General features: G+C 42.3%; 1 protein-coding gene across 3 annotated transcripts in view; it reads left to right on the top strand.

Moving 5' to 3' along the window:
* The window catches only part of EPHA6 (EPH receptor A6), a 564,169-nt gene that overhangs the window by 534,119 nt on the left and 12,367 nt on the right, over window positions 1-17,683 (top strand). For all 3 annotated transcript variants that reach the window (XM_080374572.1, XM_080374573.1, XM_080374576.1), the window contains 3 exons: window positions 2,439-2,588; window positions 12,894-13,087; window positions 15,418-15,567. In XM_080374572.1, the coding sequence (XP_080230698.1) occupies window positions 2,439-2,588; window positions 12,894-13,087; window positions 15,418-15,567 (494 nt within the window). The remainder of the gene's footprint in view (window positions 1-2,438; window positions 2,589-12,893; window positions 13,088-15,417; window positions 15,568-17,683) is intronic.

Genomic DNA, 17,683 nt, shown 5'->3' with positions numbered 1-17,683 from the left:
TCCCTCAAACGCTGGGGCAGCACTCTGCTCGAGTGGATGTAAAGCCAAAGGCTTCAAAGGGGGTTGCTCGGTACGGCAAGGTTCAGGCAATGAACTCCTGCGATGGAACAAGTCCCTCACCTTCCACATCGTTTGTCAGCCGGGACCGATCGTGCTGCTGATGAGGGAGGGTACTCAGGGTTGTCAGGACGGTGTCTGTTGTGACACGGATCACCAGGACTGTTGATTACTGTTCGAAAAGCACATGTGGCCAGGTCCAAAGGAGGAGTTCAATGCCTACCATGACCCTGTGACTTAGGCCAGGAAAACATTGTCCCCAAAAGTCTGCAGAAGCCAGGGATCTAAGGATGGAGTGACATCATTTTTGCAATAAAATGTTTAAAAATAAAGGACTAAGCCCAATCCAGTTAAAAGGATAAGGCCCGTAACTCTGGTGTGAGGAGATATTTTGAACTATACTCTGGAGTTAGACCCCAAAGTGCCTGTTTCTCAGAAGACACGTCCTTTGGATGTGGCCTGGTTGGACAGCCCAGTGTGCAGTGTACATTTGGGGCACAGAATATCTAAATCTGCCACTGCCTCAGGACACCTGCATCCAATATCCACCAAAGCACCACTGCAACCAGACCACAAGATCAAGCACCACATGCTCTTACCCAACTTGTTTAGACGTATTAACTGTTTCCTGGGGAAGAGACAAGAAATTAGACTGGTCTTTCCTTGGAGAATGTCTTAGCACAAGCCTCCTTTGTCACGCTGTTTCTTCATTCTCATACCCAGAAGCATTTGTAGTTGCTTCCCAAGTGGACCAGCTGTACCAGGGAGGGACGGAGAGCATCACAGCCTGCAGTGCTGGCTAGGGCAAGCTTAGAGATGCCAGCGGGTGGGGTGTAAAGTCCTTTACATTTCTGACATCTCTGACAGAGGAGTGATCTGACCACCAGGTTATTGGAATAAGAAAAGGGGGCAGGGGAGGTACTCGGGCAAAAATACAAAATAAAGTATTACCTTTACTTCAGCTAAAACCAGTAATTGGTTTTCCACTGACTTCAACCACAACCAAGCAAGCAAAGGCTTTAAAAAAGCAGCTGGAGGGGGAAAAAAAAAAAAAAGAAAAAAAAAAAAAAAGGAACATCACATCATACAAAGGACATCTTGGCTACTGTCATAACCATCATACAACGTAAATGTTAACCCTACATTTTTCATCAGCAGGTGAGACTCAGTAGTGAGAAATTAGCTTACTGGCACATCACCACAGACACAGAGCTTTGCTTCTGAACACTTTTTTTGGTAGAATAAACATCTCAGTCAGTTGAAGTCAGGCCTCAACAACTCGCAGACAATTTTTTATATATTCAAAGCAAATTAACAGAGATTTACATACTTGTTTTTAACTGCGGCTTCTCTTCAATTGCCAAACGGATGTTCTACTTTATTTCTTCTTTTGTTTCTGCCAGAAATAAAATTAAAACGCTGAGCACAATCCATTACTGCTTGTTGAAAGGAACCAAGTGAGCACAGCTCTATTGGCTGCCTCCTCCTACCATCTAGTGGCACCTGAAGGACACTGCTCGCTCTTGACTTAAAAGAGTTAAGTGGAAAATGATAACAAACGCACACTTTTGAAAAGAAAAACATATACTTTTGAAAAGATAAATGTATCTGGAGAAGAAATACTTCATTTTCAAATGGAAAAGTAGTTTTCATACATGAACTATTTATGGGAGAATAGAAGAGCTTCAATGGTTTAAATTACTAATGTCAGAGAAAAGCTCTGCATCCTGTGGTCTGGTGAAGAGTAAGTCAGGTTTGTTGATTGAATTCTGACCTTTTTTTTTCCTTTTTTTTTTTTTTTGTGGTAGCACTTGGATTCGAAAGCTGAAGATTCAGTATCCTACAGCAACGCCTATTAGAAACACACTTGGTTTGCTATTTACCTGGATATTTAAATGACACAACAAAAAATAAAAGATACTATCAAAAGTAAAGAATAATAGGAAGCCTATAGTTTCCTTTCTGATTATATAGTTTCATTAAGTGCTTTTGGTGTGCCATTTTGCAACAGATGCTTCTGTTTCATTTAAGGAAAAAAGACTTTATAAGTCAATGTAGAAGGAATTTCAGGCTTGGGATGTTTTCAATCAAAAGGCATGTTCTGACTGATTATATGACTGAGCAAACATGAATCATATAAAATGCTTTCTGTTCTTTGAACTGAGTTTTGTTGTCACAGAGTGCTGGTTTTTGTGAATTAGACCACAAATAAAAGCAAATTTTTATCACATTCTTAAAAAGGTATATTTCTTCCTTCCCACTTGCAGCAAATTGACAGAATGTCGAATGTCAGCATCCAGGATATATTTTTCTTCTGTTCTTTTAAACATGTGCTATTCAGTATTCCAGTCATATTGACAAGTTCTCAACATATTTTCCAGGGTGGAAAAATCCCCATAAGGTGGACTGCTCCTGAAGCTATAGCTTACCGGAAGTTCTCTTCGGCAAGCGACGCGTGGAGCTATGGGATTGTAATGTGGGAGGTGATGTCCTACGGTGAACGGCCATACTGGGAGATGTCCAACCAGGATGTAAGTACCGCCTGTGACTAATCTGCCAGCTGTTGAAATGTTCTTTGAAAATGATTGTCAATCCCTGCCCCGCTTTGCTTTCTCATTCACTTCCTACGCTGGAACTTCAACTTATTTAAATCAGCATAACTCTGTCAGCTTCCATGGGACAGTTAATTTATGCAACCTGAAGACTTGACCCTCTATAACCAAAACCTTGACTGGCTTCCTCCCAAGGATTAAAAACTTATTACAAAGAGTCACAGCAGCTTTCCAGCTTCTAATGCTGGCTATACGGGGCTTTCATCCAAATCCTTGGGAATCTGCATCAGATATGCAAGTTGATGCAGTTCTCAGTTAAGCTGTACAGCAAAACTTGAGGGAATACTGGAACTATTCTGATGATGAATTTGGCCCATTATCTCCAGTACAGCCTGACAGTACCCTTCAATGGGCATACATTAAATTCTAGAAGAGTTAAGCTGCCATGAGAAATGTATTTGCCAATTCTCCTTTCTGAGAATTAAATGCATTCTATTTACCTTAAAAACTACATACAGGCTTAACCACAGTGCAGGACAATAATCCTCCCTCATAACAAAGTTATGTTTTCCTCTGACTTCTTTCTGCAAAAGATGTGGCCAAGTGAGCCTTCCCAATTAAAAAAAACCCACGTTTGCTTTTAGTAAAATTGTTCTAGAAAATGAAGAGTGGGAAAGGGGAAATGGTTTTTTTCTTCACCACAGTTTAAATTTTCAGTAATTCTTATTTGATGGATCCCCATGACAGCTCAAACTGGTATATTCATTCTTCACACCAGCCATCAATCTCTGTGTCAAAATGCAGAATATCAGCCAGCCCATCTTAACCTCTCTCATATATGTGCCTAGAATACCTCTGCATTGGTTCTGAAGAGCTGACAAGACTTTTCCCAGATGGCTGGTTTTATATTGTTGCTAAGGTATTCAGCTGTTCAAGTCTGGTTGCTTGTTAAGGCTGATCAGTCATTTGGGGATAAGGATCTGAGAGAGCTTTTCATTAAAAAAACATCATTTCAGAGTGTTTCAGAAAGAAAAGAAAAAAAAAGCCAAGCAAACCCACCCAAAACAGAAAAGACCAGCAGAACTAGTAAAGCCTTATTTCCTTTGGTTTTGTACTCTACAGCCTCACCAGTGCTATAATCTTACTTCTCTCCAGCATTTCTCTTCTGAGTCTACCCTTTGAAATTAAACCAGCTCTCCTGTAAATTGTTCTCCCCTGACAATGCTACGGCTTCCATCCCCTCTCCACACATCCACCTGCCAGCAACCCACCTCCCTGCTGCTCCTTAATTACCACCAGGTATGGTACGGTTCATGCTGTGCCTACTTTTGAGCTACATTTATGTTGATTGACCAAGGCAGTGGTGGCTGGTTGCCCAGCTGAAAGGAACAAGCAACCACTCAGCTGAGATAGACCTTTTCTCTTCAGTGGGAACGTTATTTTGATACTATCTGAACTATAAACACATCATGGATCTACTGTGAAATAAGCAGGTAAACCCAGTAGGCTCAATTCCGTTTCCCACAGGTAGCAATCTGCTGGCATCTGAGATGCCCTAGAGTAACAAAGATCTCCACGTGCGGCTGACACAGGACATGCAGGAGACCTGAGACCTTCTGGAACAACAACTAAAGGCCAGGCAGGATACCCTAGGGAGTCTAAAATTTGACACCTAAGCTTAGACAACTGAATTAAGGCTATTTTTCCCCTAGGTCACAGTGTGAAATCATCCATTTATAGATTTCTCATATATTTAAGTCTCTGTCCTACAGCAACTTTATGCCTCTGCCCAGCTTCTGATTCTTACACAACTTCTTTAAGTGAGCCGATGGGTTCAAAGTTAACCAAAAAGAATGAAAAAGCAGATTCCAGCTAAAAATATGAGTACCTGATCCTCAGTACTTTGACTGAACTGAGAGCCATTTACCAGCTCCTGAACGGCCACAGCTTACAAGCACCAATTTAAGGCAAAACTGCCATTGCTTTCCTTAAAAAAGCCACATTGTGAGTTGTGGTGATTTAGGAGCTGATTGCTAAGGAGCTGGGACATCGCTTCAGCCTTGCAATAGCAGAGGGTGCTATTCTTGAGCTAATTTTCTGTTCAGAGGCAAAGCTGAACACAGCCATGGCAATATCAGCCCCTTCATCATTGCCATGCTGTCGCAAAACCTGATTACTCTGCACTGTATGGAATGTACTTGGTATCAAAATGCACGTATAGCCTCAAGTTTTCTGCCTTCCCAAACTAAAAGATGCAACAGTGAGTTTCACTGGGAGCCTTCATTTAACGGGAGACAGAACAGAACAAGAAACTGGGGAAAAGGTATCAGCAAATCACAGAATCACACAACTGCTGAGGTTGAGGGAGCTTTTAAGATTGTCTAGTTCAGTCCCCCTGCTCGAGCAGGGTCAATTAAAGCAGTTCGCTCAGAGCCGTCTCCGATCAGGTTTTGAACATCTCCAAGGATGGAGACCCTACAGCCTCTCTGGGCAGCCTGTGCCAGTGCTCGGTCACATGCACAATAGAAAAGAATTTTCTTATGTTTTGATGGAATTCCATGTTTTTCAGTTTGTGCCCCAACGGAGCACAAACTTGTCCACTCAGCGCCCTCTGAGCAGTAAGTACAATGTCCACGCATGCCTTGACAAGCAAGGCTCACTGGGCAGTTTCTTTTTCCATCCCACCCCCATTAGCACTGCCTGATTGAGGGACTGCACTGTCATAAATGCAGCATCGGCTCACAGTCCTTTCTGCGGTTGCCCTGGCACATCCCCTGAGCATATCATGGGCAGTGCTCTTTTGCCTGGTTTTCCTCACTGTATAGTTGGTATTTCATTTCTCCATTCCCTCTGCAGCACCCCATTCATGGCTGGTGTTTTTAAGAGATGAAAGAAGCCCGTGAAGCCAGGGACACTTCAGAACGAAGCCAGCCCTACCGTGGTGCCTGGATTCTGTTCAGTGCCAGTGCTTCCAGCTGCAATGGCATCTCTCTGTAACTCTGCTCCTGCCCCTCATCTTGCCACATGGCTTATCTAGCTGTGGGTGATGGGCAGCTGGCACTGACTGCAGTCCAAGGAGGTGGGAGGGAAGGAGATGCTTTTTTGCTGTATCATTGTGTAGGGTTTGTGTGGCAAAGTTTTGGTAGTGGGGGGCTACAGGGGCAGCTTCTGTGAGAAGCTGCCAGGAGCTTCCCTGTGTGTGATGGAGCCAACGCCATCTGCTCCCAGACGGGCCCAACACTGGCCAAGGCCGAGCCCAGCAGCGATGGTGGCAGCACCTCGGGGACAGTGCATTTAAGAAGGGGAAAAAAGTGCTGCCGGAGCACGGGGTGAGGCCGTGCGAGAGCCCCAGCCCCGCAGCCCCCCGGGCCGGGGCAGGAGGAGGCCGGGGGGCTCCAGGCGCCGCAGCAGAGACCCCCCCGGCAGCCCCTGGAGAAGCCCCCGGCCGGGCGGGCCGTGCCCCCAGCCCGCGGAGCCCCCGGGGGAGCAGCTCCCCCCCGCAGCCCGGGCAGGACCCCCCCGGGGCAGGGGGTGCCCGCAGGGGGCTGTGACCCGCGGGCAGCGGCGCTGGGGCAGCTCCTGGCAGGGCCCGTGGCCCCGTGGGGAGAGGAGCCCGGGCTGGGGACCCCGCGGGGACCCCCCTGGGGCCGGCTGGGCCTGGGGGGCTGCGCCCTGGGAGGGCCCCGGGCTGGGGCAGGGGCAGGGGGCGAGGAGCCTCCCCGTGGGGGGCAGGGGCGGCAGGGACAGCTCTGAGGGACTGACCCCGGCCCCGGCCCGGCCCGGCGCTGCTGGGGGAGCAGGAGTAGAGACACCGCGAGTGGAGCTGAGCCGGGGAGAAGGGAGGGGCGGGGGAAGGGGGTTTAAGATGTAGGGTTTATTTCTCATTATCCTACTCTGATTTGATTGGTACTAAATTAAACTAATTTCCCCACGTTGAGTCTGTGCTGCCCATGCTGGTAACTGGTGACTGACCCCTACCCTGCCCTCACCCCGACCCAGGAACCTGTCGCTGTATTTTCTCTCCCCTGCCCAGCTGAGGAGGGCAGTGACTGGTGGGCACCTGGCGTCCGGCCAGGGTCAGCCCACCTCAACCATCATGTCCCACAGTCACAGGATCTTGTGCTCCATCATGGGGAATTCCAGTCTTTCTTCCAGTTGTGAGTGATTTTACCTGGTGTTGTGTCACCTCTCTATGAGGAGCCCAACTGCCGTCATCTCTTTTTACCTCTGTAATCATAACCCTTCTCCTCACACCAGCTCTGCCACTAGACCACCTCTTGACTCCCCCAGTGCTAACTACCACTAACTGGGAATGGGAGGAGACAGAGGCTTTCTATCACGTCCATTCGGCCCCACTACTCACCTCCTGGGAAGAGGGTTTGAAGGGCTGGTGGGACCCTCACATAGAATTCAAGTTGCCAGGTGAGAGCAGTGCACAACCCAGACCATCATTCCAGCTGCCTCTCCCTTTGTTTGAGGCTGGCTTCAGCCCGTCCTCTTCCCCCCTGTCAGACCCTACACCGTACCTGTTCGAGGCCATGCCAGCAGTGAGAATTCATAAAGCCACCCCTCCATTTAGAATATGTTAAATAATCTGCTACAGCATGAAGACAGCCACACTTAATTACTCCTACATCCAAGGTGGAGCTATCTGTTAATACAGAATAATGATGTGGGCCCTATGGATGCTGCTAACGCTAACGATGCTGACGGGCAGGGGAGGGGGGGCTTTCTCTGCAGTTCAGCAAGGCACAGCACAAAGGACTCTTTTTCCCTGGAGCCTTACCCACAGGCTTTCAGTGCCAAAATGTTAACAGTGAGCACCTGTGACCTTTTAAATATGTTCAGTGACTCTAAATGTCATGGGGAAATTTCAAGTTATTAGACATATTGTAAAGCTTACTTTGCTGGGTATCAGGACATTCCTTTTAGTACAGTAAATTACCCTGAATTCACATAAGCTTATTTTGCAGAAATAATAGGACGTTCCCAAAAGTCAGTGACACTGTACATGTGGCAGGGAAAGTAACAGAGAGGGGCACGCACTAAACAGATTCATAAAAGACACATTATGCAAACAACAGTTAATAAGGTCTTACATAAGTAGTCAGGGGTTCTGCAAGAGGAAAATGTCTGGCGACGTTAACATAACAACGCTTACCATGTTTTGATCATAATAAAGGTCTTCTCTAGTTAGTGATAAAATATTTATTGAACTGGGTGGGGTTTTGTGAAGTACCAAAAGTTTTCAGAGTATAAATTCCACAGAGCAAGGTTTTGGGGTTTTGTTTGTTGGGGTTTTTTTTTTGCATTTCATCTTACAAATTGCTTTTCTAATTAAACAACTTTGGGAAATTAATTCACTTTTCTAGACCATGGCTGAGTGACGTTTTGAGCGGCTGCCAGTTACATGCTCATTGCTTACATGCGTAACATTGAAGCCAACGACACAGCCAGCCCTACCCAAAGGGAGGCGATGCTGGGAGAGGCAAGGTCACGGCTGTCTGGTGCGGGTATTTGCCATGTCAGCACACCTTGCGGTCAGTTGGATCAAGAGTAGGGCTGAGCTAAGTCTACCGAGGGTCTCTTGTCTGACCCCTCACTCACAGCAATCGAATCACAAGGAGCCAGCACAGGCAGCACACAGCCCAAGCTGATGCGATGAGAAGTGTTAAACGGATACCAGCCACCTAAATAAACCCAGTCTGATTTTCAGAGACTAGCGCTGTTCACAAGTACCTGTCAGGTCAGCGCAAGCCAGAGAGACCGAACACCTCTGCAAATCTAGCATCCTCTATTTATATTCCTAAGCAGGGATTTGGAAGCTGACCTTTAGGCAACCGGGTTTGAAAATGCCTCTCATGATTATTATTTTTATTTATTTATTTACTGTACGTGGTATAATGTAGAGGTTTAAAAATGTTATTAACTTTGAGAAATGTTCTTGTTTAAGTAAATAACCATTTTATTATTGTGGCAAGTCACTTCCGACCTGTGTTGGTGCTGATTAATGCACTTCTTAGATGTGTGGCAGGCACCAGAGGTGTCCATTAATTAGGGCTGCTGCACAGTCTGTCGTGTCTTATTGCTTAATTAATAAACATTAGCTAAGATATTGAACTTTCCAAGGAAAGTAGTGTACTGATGAACAGATTGTGCTAAGAGCCTGGCTTGCTAATGCTCAAGTGAGGGAAGGAAGATTTATATTCCGTGCATTTGGTTTGTAGAACAGCTGTGAGTGAAGTCTACTGGGACACCTGTTAGAGGCCACTGTATAAATTAGTGCATGTTGCAGAACTAGAGTATTAAATATATATATATATTTAATAGATTGTAATCAATATGCAAGAAATCTACTAGCAAACAGAATAAAAGTCCTTACACTTATGAAGGTTTCTTGTAATAGTAAAAAAACCACCTTACTATAATATAGTTCTTTCAACCCACAGATATCAAAACACTTGGCAGGCACCTGGGATTGGCTCTGTACCATGAGGCATGAGCAGCTGCCTCTCCCTCCTGGTAGATTTTTCAGATGACAGCAGGACACAGGGACAACGTCCCCCTGGACTTTTGTCTGTCTCAGTCTCATTAAAAAATCTGTCAGTTAACTTTGGAAAGCAAAAATCTGTTACTGCTAATAATGAAACTATCAGAAAGATTACAGCTTAATTTTCCGATGCCATTTTTGCCAATTTCAAATTATTTTGAAAGTAAACATACATAAAATTTTGGTATCATAATTAATATTTAATATTAACCCTGTCTTCAACATTTACAGCTACATCTAACATCAAACAAAAATGATAAAATGTATTTAACAGTGTCCAGCGTTACATATCATCTGTCTACAAAAATAGATAAAAAGAATGATGCCCTTTATAAAAATAAAAAACATGGAAAGTTATCTATGTTAACTGTAAAAAATATTCCCTTTCCCTTACAGCTTATATTCTTACCTGCCAAAAAGCATTACTTGTAAAAATACACCCTGCCCACTTTATTCACCTTAATGCTGACCCACAAGACCTTCTAATGAGTTTTAAACGTACTCATCGCCGAAAAGAAACCTACAGCCTTTTTCTCAGCGTTTGGTGGCAGCACAGAACACACGCATATTTTCCTCCTTTTGACACCCATCAAGTGTTCATCAGGAGACCAGAACTAGAGAGCAGTAATCAGGTTTTTTTGTTAGCAGACTCAGGGCTTCGTTTGTGTAGAACCTAAACCGATGTTCCTGTTCCTTCAGGCTGAAATAGATGGGACATTGATTTGCCAAGGTGGAAGGAGTTACGCCGATTGCTAGAGCTGTTGCTATATCCTTCTTGTAGATACAGATGTTTAGACCATTTCACGATTAATGTGGTGCTTCTTCAACCTTAAACTGGCAAGGGAAAAGGCATTTAAAAGATGTTAACGTGTATAATCTTTACGTATTATATAAGATATAATTTTGTATTGCCAAGAAAAATGTAATACTTCTTCCCTTTTAGGTATATGGATATCTAATTCTGCTGTTCAGAGATAGGTGCTATGCAAGTAGCAAAGTGGGAGCTGAAATAAATATATAAATAAATTAGGAACTAAAAAGCTCTAATTCTTCCTTTGAGACTTGATTCCCATTGCAGTATTAGACACTTATCACATCTTTACTCTTGCTTCTTAGACTCTGAAAATAATACTTGCCTCACAAGGGATACTAATGAGGCGGTATTTGCAGTTTATTTATAAATGTGCTGATATTAATGAGAAATTATAATTATCCCAGTACCAGCTGGCATTTCTCTTCATACTGAAATGTTCCTTTTAAAGAAGACAGGAAACAAAATGCACTGTAACTTATTTTTCAAAGATATTGTAAAATAGAATGTGTCAGAGAAAATACAATGTCTGGAAAATTGTGGTTGCTTTGGGGTTTTTTTCCTGAATAAATTATTTCAGAAAAAAACCTCATCAGCTCTCTATTGTTGTGTCGAGCAAATGTTCTACATCTCATCAAAGTAGAGAAGCTTTCCCTTTGCTTTAAAAACAAAATACATTTCATAAAGTCATCATTTGCCACAGGTACAGTTAAATGTAAAGACGATGATAGCTGCAGTTCTGGGGATTGCCTCTTCAGTGACAAGTGTCACCTAAGCTATACCCCACACCGTAACCAGTCCCTACGTTTTGTGAAGCCACTTTCCACAAACTGCTTGAGACGCATGAGGTTTGACAGTTTCATAAATAAAATTTCATGCACGTGGAGCTGAATTTCTCGCCCATCCTGAGTCTGTAACAGGAGCGATCAGGGGGGCAGATTCATCGTTAGGAGGCAAGGCTCTGGAGGAAATTTTTCCCTGGCAGCCTGATGGTATTTTTTCCTATAGCAGCCATTTCAGCAACCCGGATTTTGGCCTGTTGAAGGAAATCCCAGGGAGATAAACAAGTAGCCGGAAAGGCAGGTGGAAGGATTAACATACTGATACATTATTTACTGCTAGGCACCACTGATGTGTGTGTGCAGCCAGTCCCGGCTGCAGTATGTGATCTGTCAATACTCACAGGGGCATAAAATTCAGATATCCCAGTGGCAAGTAATGCTGCCTTCGGAGTAGCCTGTACTTCCCTGTGCTGTTGCTGATGGATTTTAAACTTACCCCATGCAAAACCAATTCCCTGCTGTGCTGCAAACGCTTGTTTTTCATGCATAGGCGTTTTTGCCAGGATACAGGAGCGATACACATTGTAGGACCAAGTCACCTCATTTTATAAAACTCAGACACCCAGCTGCGTACAGCTAACAAGAGTCTTGTTCCATTTTCTACCATGCCATGAAGGGGAGCTAAGGTCCTAACATAGCTTCATTACTCTTATTTATTTGCATAATGTTTGCAGCATAAGCATTAGGCATTGCTAAGCAGAGCCAACAACATTAATTCAGAATTCAAAAAGAGAATGAGGATATACTCCAGGATAGTAAGATTGACTATAATGAAGCTACAGCCAGTGCTATAAAACATTGATTTGCTGTAAACAGTTCAATGTACCTCCTTCCAGCTGCATTAATACCTCTGCAGCATGTACATACATCTGTGTGAAAATGATAAATGTCTCCTTAAAGCAGAGCAGGTATAAATGCATTAGGTATGTTTCTCATAAGTGCACTGTGTTATTATAAATATTGTGTTCAATCATTTGTACTTTAGAGGACATTTAGCATGGATTGGATTTTTATGGGGAAGGGTTATGTGTGTGGTAGGGTTGGTCTTTTTCCTAGCTTTGTTTTTTGATCAACCACTCACTATCTTTCCATTCTTTTATACACAAGAAATCCTATGTCATGACCCCCCACTGCCACCACTACACATTGCAGAACCTAGGTTTTTTTCCTCATTTTTTAATCTTACATAGAATTAATCCAGCCAGCTTTTCATGGACCTTACCTACTTTTGCTAGCTCCTGTCGTCCGGGGCTGCTAATGTCCTTTTCAGCCAATGTTTTTTGTTACTTACTAAAAACAAGCCTCTCTCCAGCTCTGATCAAATGTAATTTTTCATGCGTGTGATTTACCTGTGACATCAGTTCTGTCTCTTTCCAAATCCTGACCAAACACATTTTCCACATCTGCTGAATCTGGAAGTTGTACTCACTTTAGGGTATATGACAACACCGTAATTTTATTAACTTCCGTTTAGTCATAAACAGCTTGGACATCCAGATTTCTGAGAAAGGCTGTGCAAAATAATGTTGTGCTTCGCTGTAACTCAGTGTGCGGGACAGTGCCTGAATTAATCGTACTCTTAACAATCAGCAGAAACATAATATCACCAGGTAAATTCACCAGGCGCTGCAATGTGCATTTGTAGTGCTTGACTGTACTGTGACACTGCCACACGCTAACACCTTGTCAGGATGCAAACATTAGAGCATCCCCGCATGCAGTGGCCATCCAAGGCTAGTTTGTGGCCCTGTGACCCCATTCAGTACAACATCAACCTGAAGTGGGTGAAAAAAATAGTGATACTAGTCCTTTCCTCCCCTCCTCTTTTCTTGGCCGTTTGAAGAAGGTGGCCAGAAAGCCTAAAGAAGCGCCTGCCATGTTTCATATGCCTACAAAATACTTGGTGTCTCCTCTGGTCACACTCCTGCCAGTCCTAATTCCCTGAGTGAAGCCCCAGCGATGCATAAAGTGAGGGTGGCTGTGCCGTTAATTGTTATTACTGGTTTCTAATTGTCAACTTTAAGCTGCCTTTTGACATTTAACTCCAATGCCCAGTAATCATATGCATGGTATTTCTTTAGGTTATACTGTCTATTGAAGAAGGCTACAGGCTTCCAGCTCCCATGGGCTGCCCAGCTTCTCTTCACCAACTAATGCTTCACTGCTGGCAAAAGGAGAGGAACCACCGTCCAAAATTTAGTGACATCGTCAGCTTCCTAGACAAACTGATCCGCAATCCGAGCACCCTTCATACGCTAGTGGAGGACGTACTTGTGTAAGACTCTTTTGGGTACTTATTTTTTGGTATAACAGATGGTGGCTATTGCTAGATGTTTTAGAGAGAGGCACAAAGGTCTGAATTCACAAAATTACGGGGATTCAAATAACTTTAACTCCCTTTTGATGTTTGCTTTATTGTCAATACACTGCTGTAGGATTTTTTCTCTCAAATCATGCAGATTATATTAAGCATTTTTCTTTTTTTAATTTTTTTGTCTGAGTTCTGTTTGTGCGTTATCTATCCTTATAATCTTTGTGAATCTCTTTGTTCCTTTTTTTTTTTTTTGTGCATCTCCTATGTGCTTGTTTTCTCTTTGTAATTTATTTTCTCTATTCAACAGCCTGTGTCTCCATCTGACAGTGCTCAAGCAATTTCTGAACTGCCTTGGAGTAATTTCCTGCAGAAAGTAGTTGTCTTAGCTTGTTAGATCTTTATTTATCTGCAGAAGAATGACAACAGTGACCAAATAAGAGATTATGTTATTACCATCCTACAAAAAAATTCTTGATGGCGTTGCCCAAAGTTTTTTGCATTAATAATGTTACAGAAATGAATGCAGTCACAGGAGAAGTAAAGCTCTGGTGGAAGGATTTGTCAATGTTTGTAGGCTTAGTGATCCAAGCTCACCCTGGATACTAGCTGAAATCAGTGAAGGTGCAGGTGGCCTCGGTCTCTTCATTAGCTGAAATTCACCTTAAGATAAAGGTGTTTTCATGGAGGCCCTCCGGGTTTATAAGGGGTTCTCAAGACCCACGTGGGTCTTGCTGAGAACCTCAGTGGGTTAAGAGGGGGGGTGTATGTTTTTTTGGGAAGGGCTGAGCAACAAGGCAAAGACTGAGGCTGAATGGAGAGATTACTGGGAAAACCTACAATTAGGGCTACAGCCATTTCATCTACTACAAATTAGTGGGATTTAACGCCCATGCACTAGTTAGTGGCCTCTGTGTGTATTTGCATATAAATATATATATGACTTGCTACTTGTACTTGGGTCACTTTATTTAGCATCAGAGTGATGTTTTTTTTATCTTTTCTTATTTTAAAACATTAGTTAAGATCTAAAAACTTAAGCCTGTTTTCTTGCAGTCAAGCTCTGACCAAGCTTGCCTGCTTGGAAAAGTTTTTCCGTTCATTTGGAAATGCTTGATGCAGTCAATGAATGATTACTGTGTACTATTAACTTACGAGGTCAGCAGTTATTCTATGGAATTGTACAATCATGGAATAATTCAGGTTGCAAAGGACCTTGGAAGGTCTTTAACTGTGGTTTCTACTTAATAGTGTTCTCCTGTCTTTCAGTTTTTCTTCCAATCATTTTGGTAATAGGAATGACAATCAGTTTGTTTAATGTATTTGAACATGTGGTGTTGAAACTCAGTATGTTAAGATAATAGGTTGTGTTGCTTTCTACATTACACGTAAGTCATGTTCCATCAGTTAATGTTGGCTGGCTTTTTCTGTCAAAATTTTCATTTTAAATAAATTACATCTTTCTCCTAAAGGCTATCATAAAGCTTTTATAAACATCAATGTGTTTTTTCTGCATTCTGTTCCTATAGTTTCTCTACACAAAATGTACAAAGTTGTGAGCCCTCACCAGTGTGGTACACTTCAGAAGACTGGAAATATATGCCCCAAAATTGGAATTATTTTTTTTGCCTGCCCATCTTTCAACTTCAGTTGTGATAATATTAGGGAAAAGAACTGAACCAGAAATGTGACTAAATTAGCTCCTTCGGTTTTATTTGCTAGTTTACATAAATCTATGTAAAAGCAAAGATGTAAAATTTTATTCCTTTTGCTTCTTTTAGGGTTATTTTTAGGGTTTGAACATTGTAATCAAAATGTTCCCATTGCATAATGGTATAGCAATAAGGAGCTATTTGTGGTTTTTTTATAGATAAACATTAAAATTATCTTGCAGTGTTTTAATATTTTTAAATTGTATCTCATGTTAAATTTTGTTTGTCCTCTACTTTGACTACTGTATTTACAAATTACTATCATCCTGAATACATAAGATCTGTAAAGAAACACCCTGTGGGAACAAAAGTAAAAGCAGTGGGAGATGTCTGCTCCTTGGTTTGTTACTCAGCTGCGGTGCTCAAAACCACGAAGTCTTGTTTAAGTAGCGCAACTTGGCAGACTGACGTGATTTATAAGTTCTACACAATGGGTTAGAGAGATCCTCCGTTAAGATCTGACCTTGCAGCTCAGGCTTCTCTCTCATTCCTTCTGCCTTTTAATAAAAACAATGTCTACCAGAGTAAATTGAGCGTCGTATTTTGTACTGCTTTGGTAACCTTTGCATTTTGTTTTTGCAGAATGCCAGATTCACCTGGTGAAGTTTCAGAATATCCTTTGTTTGTTTCAGTCAGTGACTGGCTGGACTCCATAAAAATGGGTCAGTATAAAAATAACTTCATGGCAGCAGGTTTCACAACTTTGGATATGGTTTCAAGAATGAATATTGAGTAAGTATGTCATCTATTATCCCTATAGTGACTAATCAATGTGAAATGGCTTCGGTGCTGCAGTGATGTAATTATCATGTTGTATGGAACAGTGCTTTCATTTCCTTTCCTACCTAAGCTAATAAAAGACAAATACTTTTTTTTTTTTTTACCGAAACAACGTAGGAAAATGATATGATTAAGAGACCCAGAACTGATAGTTTCATTCTATGACCACACCAAAACTACCAAAGATCAGGCAGTGAGCATCCTTAAATGTTTCTTGAAGAATCAGTTCTGATCTAGATCACTGAGATCAGTGGCAAAAATCTTTTCTTACTTTGCTACGAACATCATCAAGCCAATGTCAGTCCCCAAAAGGAAGTTGTTCCACACCTTGATGCCCTTCTTCAACCACCTCTGATACCACTCTATCATTTTTTAAATTAAAGGCCTGCACCCAGTATGTAACAGTTTGGGAAAACTATGGATATTAATATGGTAGCATAATGACATGATCTGTTTGGTTCTCTGTGCCCTTCCCATGAATTCCTAATCTTTTATTTGATGTTGGGACTGTCTGTATTAATAATGGTAACAGTCAGTCAAGATTCAATCATTTTACATTTTTCTTACTACCCTGAACGATTCAGTCTCACCAACTGACTTTTTCCATGTCTGTTCTCACCTGTTTTCCCAGACCATTTACTGATTTGTTGAACAGTAACGTTTGATGTTACCCCAGCATAGGTGCCTGCAGACTTCTATTTGATGATGACATTGTAAAACTTGACAATTTACTCCTAACCTCTCTTTAAACCCATTATTTAGTCGGGTTTAGTTTAAAGACCTTCTTATGCCATAGCTCCTTATTTTCTTTATAAAGCTTTGATAAGGAATCTAAAGCTTTTGGAAATCCACGTGGGGTGTATGTATCAAATGAATCGCCTTCATCCATATGTATGCTAACTCCTCCATCGGAAACAAGTAACTTTATAAAACAGGCTTCTCTTTGCAAAAGCCATGGAGACTCAAGTACATAATTTATCCAAGCATCCAATAAACCTGTACTTTACTGTAGTTTCTATTATGCCCTGCAATGATCTGAGTCACAGATCTGTGGTTCCCCAGGTGTCCCCTGGAAACTTTTTATTTTTGTCCCATATCACTCTCCATGCTTCTCACACCAAAAAAATTGGTGTCACATGGCACACAACTGATAACTTCTTCTCTTGCATCTCTGTTAGTAGTTCCACTGTTTCATCCTTAAGCTCTTTTTATACTCTTGGTCTGAAGAGGGGTTGTTGCTTGGTTTTTCAGTCTGTCCTATCACCTCTCCTGCAGTCACTTCAACTTCAGACAGATTCTCTGGCAAGTCCCCCATAAAGGTTCTGGCATGGGAGTCACTTCAATTTTTCCACAGTGAATGTCAACTCAAGTAACTGGTTTAGTCTTCCAACACTGGCCAGTCTTTCCATGCTCTTTTATACCCAATTCATTATTAGACTCCACAGACACTCTGGCAGGTTTCTTGTACCCAGTGACTTTGCAAAAAGATATATTATGAGTTTTATTATTAAGTGTCCTTTTTCTAGTAGTTCCTGAAGTTCTTTTTTAGCCTGTCTTACTGTGCTTTTACAGATAATCTGTCTAAGGTTATTGTCCTTTCTACTTCCTCTCTTTAGATACTACTTCAGCTTTTTGAAAGATTCCTTCTTTCTTCAAATAACCTTTGTTACCCTAGGCCTGCGGCTTCTTTCTGAGCTTTATCCGGCCTTCCTTGATAAGTGCTAAGCATTGTTCTTGCATTTCTAATGCCACTTCTCCCTGCAAAGGTTTATTCTTTTAGCTGACCTTTTGTAGCTTCTAAGATGCTCAATATTTTTTGCATAGTCCCTGCTGACCTTAAGTGTTGTGTATCATCCCCCATGCGGATGTTAAGCCTAAGTACATAATAGTTGCTGCTATCCAATGCCTCTTCATCTGGGGGATACAGAGGGAGGTATCTTGAACTGCAGATCTGAAAGTCATAAAGGTCATGCCTCATCCCGTGAGCTCCTTTACTAGCTAGATCGTCACACAGTTTTTGAGGATATCTAACCAGGCAGTGTCTATGCTACATCCCAGGGTGGGATTT

This window comes from Falco punctatus (assembly GCF_963210335.1).
Source record: "Falco punctatus genome assembly, chromosome: 2".
In the NCBI taxonomy this organism is placed as follows: Eukaryota; Metazoa; Chordata; class Aves; order Falconiformes; family Falconidae; genus Falco; species Falco punctatus.
The sequence above is the reverse complement of the archived record's forward strand: the minus strand, read 5'-3'. Positions and strand labels throughout refer to the sequence as shown.